This window comes from Eimeria necatrix, genomic scaffold, assembly GCF_000499385.1.
Source record: "Eimeria necatrix Houghton genomic scaffold, Enh_scaff44, whole genome shotgun sequence".
Lineage (NCBI taxonomy): Eukaryota > Apicomplexa > Conoidasida > Eucoccidiorida > Eimeriidae > Eimeria > Eimeria necatrix.
The window spans coordinates 4,266-11,765 of record NW_013654805.1 but is presented as its reverse complement, the minus strand read 5'-3'; the positions used below and the strand labels follow the sequence as shown (position 1 = coordinate 11,765).

At 55.0% G+C, this 7,500-nt stretch overlaps 3 protein-coding genes across 3 annotated transcripts; 1 reads left to right on the top strand and 2 right to left on the bottom strand.

Annotated features, from left to right (window-relative positions):
- Window positions 1-1,129: 1,129 nt before the first annotated feature.
- On the top strand, window positions 1,130-2,421 carry ENH_00054900 (hypothetical protein; the record flags this gene model as incomplete). Its single annotated transcript, XM_013583783.1, has 2 exons — window positions 1,130-1,185; window positions 1,536-2,421. 2 exons carry the CDS (start codon window positions 1,130-1,132, stop codon window positions 2,419-2,421), a joined length of 942 nt encoding a protein of 313 aa, XP_013439237.1.
- Window positions 2,422-5,741: 3,320 nt separating this feature from the next.
- ENH_00054890 (hypothetical protein, conserved) lies at window positions 5,742-5,945 on the bottom strand (the record flags this gene model as incomplete). The annotated part of the gene is made up of 1 exon (XM_013583782.1): window positions 5,742-5,945. One exon carries the CDS (start codon window positions 5,943-5,945, stop codon window positions 5,742-5,744), a length of 204 nt encoding a protein of 67 aa, XP_013439236.1.
- Window positions 5,946-6,350: 405 nt separating this feature from the next.
- Window positions 6,351-6,998, bottom strand: ENH_00057180 (hypothetical protein; the record flags this gene model as incomplete). Its single annotated transcript, XM_013583781.1, has 1 exon — window positions 6,351-6,998. The coding sequence occupies one exon, from the start codon at window positions 6,996-6,998 to the stop codon at window positions 6,351-6,353; it is 648 nt and encodes a 215-aa protein (XP_013439235.1).
- Window positions 6,999-7,500: the final 502 nt, after the last annotated feature.

The following is a 7,500-nucleotide window of genomic DNA, read 5'->3' as shown; positions in this document are numbered from 1 at the left end:
CTGCTGCTGCTGCTGCTCAGGCCGGGGGGGCGCCCGAGCCAGCTAGCTAGCTAGCTAGCCAGCCAGTTCGCCACAGCCTGGCGAGCTAGCTGGCCAAGTTCCGGCCTGGCGTTGCAACTAGCTAATAGCTAGCTAGCTGGCTAGCTAGCTAGCTAGCTGGCTAGCTGGCTAGCTAGCTAGCTAGCTAGCTAGCTAGCAAGACAGCTGTATCGCTCGTGAGCGCGAGCCTTTAGCGGCCCAGCGCCTGTGTTATGGCTCTCTGGCTAGCTAGCTAACTAGCTAGCTAGCCACCTAGCTAGCTAGCCAGCTAGCTAGCTAGCCAGCTAGCTAGCTAGCCAGCCAGCTAGCTAGCCAGCTAGCTGGTGAGTCTTTAGGGTCCCAGCGTCTCTGGCGTTTCAAAGCTGCACAGCTAGCTGTGGGGCCTCAGGGGGCCTCAGAGCTGGGCCAGGGGGCCCTTCGCCGGGGCCCTTTAGGGGCCCCCAAGGAGAGCTTGGGGGCCCCCAGGAGAGGTTAGGGGCCCCCAGGAGAGCTTAGGGGCCCCAAAGAGAGCTTGGGGGCCCCCTAGGGTAGCTTGGGGGCCCCCAAGCTACCCTAGGCCCCCAAGTTCCCGTTGGGGGCCCCTGTGGGGGCCCCCCTGGGGGCCCCCAGGCTCCCATTGGGGGCCCCCCTGGGGGCCCCCACGGGGGCCCCCCTGGGGGCCCCCCCGGGGGCCCCCCTGGGGGCCCCCCTGGGGGCCCCCCTTTGTGGGGTTTGGAGGAGCGCGAGGGGGTAAACTGTGGGGCGGCCGTGGGCGCATGCAAAGGGCTTTCTGCAGCGGGCGAGTTTGCTGAGGAGGAGTGCAGCAGCTTGTGGGGTGAGGGCCTCTGCAGCGAGGGTTTAGGGTTTAGGGTTTAGGGTTTAGGGTTTAGGGTTTGGGGCCTACCCCCGAACTTCACCGCGAAGCGACAGGCCTTCGTCTTCAGCAGCTCTTTTATGCTGCAGCAAATTTGCTGCTGCGACAAACTCAAAGCCACTTCTCGAATTGCTGCTGCTTCCAGGGGCTCCCCGAGGATGCGGGGCACGTGGGTCACTGCAGCAGGTTTAGGGTTTAGGGTTTAGGGTTTAGGGTTTAGGGTTTGGCGCTTCTAGAATGCGCGCACGTGGGCCGCTGCAGCGCAGCAGCCGCGCAACCGCCGAGCGGGTAGGGTTTAGGGTTTAGGGTTTAGGGTTTAGCGGCCGCCGAGATTCGAGGCACGTGGGACACGCAGCAGAGCGCGCGCCGCAGTACGGAGGGTTTAGGGTTTAGGGTTTAGGGTTTAGGGTTTAGGGTTTACCAGTTGCGCTGCGGTGGCCGGCGAGCTGCGCCAGGGGCGGCTCCGTCCTGTAGCCCAGCAAGGAGAGCTGCGAAAGATGAACATGGAAAATAAAATAAATAAATAAATAAATAAATAAATAAATAATGAATAAATAAATAAATAAATAAATAAATAATAAATAAATAAATAAAATTAATTCTTTTTTATTTTATTCCGCTTCTTGAGGGCGCCTTTGCGCAGCTGCTGCAGCGCGTTGACTCGCTTCGCACATCTGAACGAGCGGCAGCAGCAGCAGCCGCCCCAGCAGCAGCAGCAGCAGCAGCAGCAGCAGCAGCAGCCACAGCAGCAGCAGCAGCAGCAGCAGCAGCAGCAGCAGCAGCAGCAGCAGGTGCTGCCTCACCTCCTTCGCCGTTTCCGAGATCGTCAAGGCCTCGTGGAGCGCGAGCTGCAGCGAGAGAGTCAGCAGCAGCAGTTTGGGGGTTTGACCCAGCAGCAAGACCCCCCCGCAGCAGCAGCAGCAGCAGCAGCACCTCGAGCAGCAGGAGCCGCTGCAGCAGCAGCAGTTTGGGGGTTTGACCCAGCAGCAAGACCCCCACCCCCCCCCACAGCAGCAGCAGCAGCAGCAGCAGCATTGCAGCAGCAGCAGCATTGCAGCAGCAGCAGCAGCAGCATTGGAGCAGCAGCAGCAGCAGCAGCAGCACCTCGAGCAGCAGGGGCTGCTGCAGCGGGGCGCAGCACACGCAGGGCTGCTGCAGCGCAGCAAAAGAGTCTTCGAGTTGCTCCAGCAGCAGCCGCTCGCCTGCTGCGTGTTGGTCGACGGCCAGCAGCAGCAGCCCGTCCAGCAGCCCCAGCAGGAAGTTTTGCTGCACCTGCGGCGCTGCTGCATGGCTTTCCCCACACTGGCCAGCAGCAGCAGCAGCAGCAGCAGCAGCAGCAGCAGCAGCAGCAGCAGCAGCGGCAGCAGCTGCAGCAGCCAGTGGAGGCTGGCTCGGCAGCGGCAGCCAGTGAAAGCTGGCGCAGCAGCAGCAGCCGGGCTGGCTCAGCAGCAGCAGCAGCAGCAGCAGCAGCAGCAGCAGCAGCAGCAGCAGCAGCAGCAGCAGCAGCCGCACCTGCGAGATCAGCTTGACGCGCAGGAGGTCTTCTCTTTTGAGGCGCAGCTGCGCGGCGGAGGGGGTGGCAGCTGGAAGCAGCAGCAGCAGCAAGTTGCAGCAGCAGCAGCAAGTTGCTGCAGCAAGTGGACCAGTGGACCACTGGGGCTTACCTTCGTCTCCAGGCTGCAGCAGCAAGCTGCAGCGCCACGCTGCTGCTGCTGCTGCTGCAGCAGACCCTGCAGCAGAACTGGGACATCCCGGCAAAGCCGGAGACTCGGCGCAGCACGCAGAACACGAAGCTGCTGCTGCTGCTGCTGCTGCTGCTGCTGCTGCTGCTGCTGCTGCTGCTGCTGCAGGTATTTGCAGTGGGGTTCGCTGCTGCGCCTCGGCCAGGGCTTTCCACTTGGCGAGAAAGTCGGGGGAGTCTTCGAAAGCCACAAAAGGATTTTAAAACTTCAAATTATTTTCAAGTTTTTTTTAAATTAATTTTTTAAAACTTCAAATTATTTTCAAGTTTTTTTTTAAATTAATGTTTTAAAACTTCAAATTATTTTCAAGTTTTTTTTAAATTAATGTTTTAAAACTTCAAATTATTTTCAAGTTTTTAAATTAATGCTTTAAAGCTTCAAATTATTTTCAAGTTTTTTAAATTAATGTTTTAAAACTTCAAATTATTTTCAAGTTTTTTAAATTAATGTTTTAAAACTTCAAATTATTTTCAAGTTTTTTAAATTAATGTTTTAAAACTTCAAATTATTTTCAAGTTTTTTAATTAATGTTTTAAAACTTCAAATTATTTTCAAGTTTTTTAATTAATGTTTTAAAACTTCAAATTATTTTCAAGTTTTTTAAATTAATGCTTTAAAACTTCAAATTATTTTCAATTTTTTTAATTAATGTTTTAAAACTTCAAATTAGTTTCAAGTTTTTAAATTAATGTTTTAAAACTTCAAATTATTTTCAAGTTTTTTAATTAATTTAATTACTTGAAGTCCCGGCTTGGTGGCGCTGCAGCGCCCGCAGAGCCTCAGAGAAAAGCCACTGAGTCCTGCGGCCGCAGCTGCTCATTGAGGTTTCTTTCTTTTTGAACTGAGGCGCTTACGTGCTGCCTGCTGCTGCTGCTGCTGCTGCTGCCGCTGCTGCTGCTGCTGCTGCTGCTGCTGCTGCTGCTGCTGCTGCTGCTTGGCTTCAAGGCGCCGTGGACTGCGTGGGAGAGAAGAAACAGGATCTGCAGCAGCAAGGGAGTTGCTTCCGGAGCAGCAAAAGGCGCAGCAGCACAGCAGCAGCAGCACAGCCCCAGCAGGGGGCTCTGCTGCTGCTAGCAGCAGCAGCACAGGGCTCTGCTGCTGCTAGCAGCAGCAGCACAGGGCTCTGCTGCTGCTATCAGCAGCAGCAGAGGGCTCTGCTGCTGCTATCAGCAGCAGCACAGGGCTCTGCTGCTGCTGCTAGCAGCAGCAGAGGGCTCTGCTGCTGCTATCAGCAGCAAAAGGACTCACTTCGGCCCAGTCGGAGCAGCAAAACAAAGCTGGAGGAAGCGAGAGAAGAAGCAGCTGCTGCAGCGCGCAGCAGCGGCGGAAAGGCTGAGTGCACTCACGCAAGGGCTCGTCGGCGAAACACTCCGCCGCTTCCTCGGGAAGCTCGACTGCCACCACAAATTCCTAAAAGTTAATTTTAGAAAATATTAAAAAGACTTTCGAAGTTGCTGCGGACTGCTGGCGGCGGGCGGGAGTCTTTGTTTCGCTGCTGCTGCAAGCCGATCTCGGCTGCGGCGCGCGCCGCGTGCGCGCTGCGGGCAATAGTCGGAAGTGAAATTAATGAAATTAATCCAATTAATCCAATTAATTAAATTAATTAAATTAATTAAAATGATGAAACGAATGACTTGCATGCTGTCGACCAAAGAAGAGATGGCGGGACACTGCACGGGCCGCCCGTTGAGCTGAATTCAACTTGTGCAAGTTATTCGCAAGACAGGAAAGTTGAACTGGCCCACGGAGAGAAAGCGAATGCGCCGAACGCCGGAATCTCGGAGAAAATAAATAAATAAAATAAAAGTGAATGAAGAAAAGAAGAAAAGAAAAAAGATTCCGCAGAAGAAGTGGCGGAACAGCTGAATCCGACAAGTTCCACTGACCCCCCGCTCGCTTTCTGACCAGCCCCTCGATCTTGGCAGTTTCGCCTTTCGCCGAGAACTCCTCCTGCGGCCATTTGCATTTTCCGCAAATAAAATAAATGAAATAAATGAAATAATGAAATAAATGAAATAAATGAAATAAAATGAAATAAAGACAAAAAGATTTAAAAGTCATTGGAGGCACTCAAAGATCCAGCAGTGGAAAGGAATCGATTGCAGCATTCAACGCAGGTCCAGCCGCTCACGAAATGGCTGGCAGTTCCTTTTCCCTGCAAGTTTGGATTAAAAATAAAAATAAAAAAATAAAAAAAATAAAAAAATAAATAAAAATAAATTTATTTCGTTTTTGATCTCACGAAGATTTGCGCAATTCTTTCTTTGAAGCTGCTGCAGCCGGGCAGCAGCAGGCGGGAGCTGGCGTCTGTGTCTACCGCGACGCTGCAGCCGCCGCGTTTTTTCGCGTCTTTTTCTTTTTTTTTTCTTTTTTTGGATTTATTCCTCACTCTATGTCGAACTGAGCACTGGGGGCTTTGAAATGAACCTCTGGGGCTTTAAAAGGAGCCTCTGGGGCTTTAAAAGGAGCCTCTAAGGCCTCAAAAGCCCCCAGTTTGGCCCTGGCTTTGGACTCACACTGCAGCGGCGACTGCGAACTGCTGCAGCAGCGCAGCCTCCCGCCGCGCGTCCAGCCCCAGCCGCCGCACCGGACTGCCCTTAAAGAAGTTCGACACAGCCACGGAAGTGCCGCTGCTCCCGCTGCTGCTGCTGCTGCTGCTGCTGCTGCTGCTGCTGCTGCTGCCAGCAGCAGCAGCAGCAACTCGGGCGGGGCGCGGCAGCAACAGCTGCAGCGTTTGGGGCTTTCCGGCTTGGCGCGAGAGGATGTGCAAGTCGCCCACGTGGGCCAGCAGCGCCAGCGCTGCTGCGCTGCAGCCAATTTAATTCAATTTAATTCATTTTAATTTAATTTAATTTGATTTAATTTAATTTAATTTAATTTAAATTAAATAAATAATTCACTTCGAATTCTCTTCAGACAGACTCGACTGCGACAGCCAGGCCGACCGGATCGCCTCCAGCTCTGCGGCGCCGAGGCCTCTGCTGCAGCGCGCGAGGGAAAGCAGCAGCAAATCGGAATGGAATGAATTAATTCAATTAATAAATGAATTAATTTGTTGAATAAATTAATTAAATTAATTAAATTAATTAATTAATTCAATTAATTAATTAATTAATTAATTGAACTTCCCACCCATTGTCGCAGACTCGCAGCTCGAACTTGGAAAAATTTGCAACAATTTCCACGCGGGAACTCCCCGCGGCGAAGGCGGCCTCCAGCAGCCGCGCAGCCACGCGGGGGAAACTTGAATACAAGTACTGGGCCTGGAGGCGCTGGCCCTGGCCGTTTTGGAGCTTTTGAATGCTTTGCATCGTTTCAAAATGATAATATTCGGGAAATAAAAAGAAAAATAAACAAAAAATAAAAAGAATTAATAAAAATGCAACTTCGGTTCGCATCTGCGCCTTCCGGCGCCGCGCGCGTCCGCAGCGAGCTGCCTATACACCCGAAACCAACGCGTGCGCGACAAAAAAAGAAATGAATTTCAAAATCATTTTTTAATCTTTTTTTTCATTTCCAACTCAACTGAAAAACAAAAAACACCAACGGGAAAGAGCCGGGCTAGCTGCTGCCTTTTCAGTTGCGTTTCGGCGGCGGAGGAAACTTGAATAAGTGCTTGCGCGGAGCAGAAAGCGGCTGCTGCTGCAGCTGCAGCAGCAGCAGCAGCAGCAGCTGCTGCTGCTGCTGCTGCAGCGCTTTTTGGCCCGCTGTCTGCTTCAGCTGCTCAGGACTTGCTGCTGCTGCTCTGCAGCCAACAAAGCCAAAAGGAAATTCAACTTTTCCTTGACTTCCTCCCGCGGGGCCTTCGCCCGGAAAGCCAAAAGATGAACTTTTTGCTTTTTGGGATCTTTTCCTTTAACTTGCAGCAAAAAGTGGCCCTGGGCGTTCCGGAGCTTCTCCCGCTGCTGCAGCGGGCGAAACAGCGAAGTTTGCTGCACCTGCTGCACTACTGCTGCTGCTGCTGCTGCTGCAGCAACTGCAGCAAACACCTCCAGGCCGTCCGTCACCAGCAGCTCCCACTCCCCTCCCTCCCCAGCCCTTTCCCGGGCATCCAGAACAGCTCCAAACAGCCAGAAGGGGGGGCCCCCTGCTTCCTGCCTCGCAGCAGCAGCAGCAGCAGCAGCAGCTGCTGCTGCTGCTGCTGCTGCAGTGCCACGGCTCTCAGAAGCACTAGTGGGCTCCTCTCCGCCTCCGGCGGAGTTTGCGTCGGGTGTACAGACACCCGGCAAAGTCTCTGCTGCTGCACTTGGCCAGCCGGCCCCGCAGCTGAAACGCTCCTCAGCAGCAGCAGCAGCAGCAGCAGCAGCAGCAGTAGCAGCAGGGGCCCACAGTGCCCCCTCTGCCGGACTCTCCCGAGAGAGCATTTGCTGCTGCAGCTCCTGCGGCTCCGAGAGAGTCCCCAGAGCTCCCCAGCGCCGGCCCTCCTGGGGGGCCCCTGGGGGCCCCTCGGGGGCCCCTGGGGGCCCCTGGGGGGCCCCCTGGCGAGGCTGCTGGGGGGGCCCCCCGGGGGCCCCAAACTCCGTTTTTCCCCAAGACCCTCCCGGGGGCCCCTCCTGGGGGGGACTTTCTTGCCCAAAGGCCCCCGCAATATCATCCAAGTCCAGCAGCAGCGCAGCAGCATCAGCGGGGGGCCCCCGGGGGCAGCTGAGGGGCCCCTGGGGGCCCCCCCAGGGGCCCCTCAGTTGCCCCGGGGGGCCCCCCGCTGGAGGGCACTGCTGGCCGGGGGGCCCCTGGGGGCCCCCCGGCCAGCAGCCCCCTCCCCACGCATGCGGCTGGCCCGCCCACGCAGCAGCTGGGGGGCCCCCGGGGGGCCCCTGGGGCCCCTGTGGGGGCCCCTGGGGCCCCTGTGGGGGCCCCTGGGGCCCC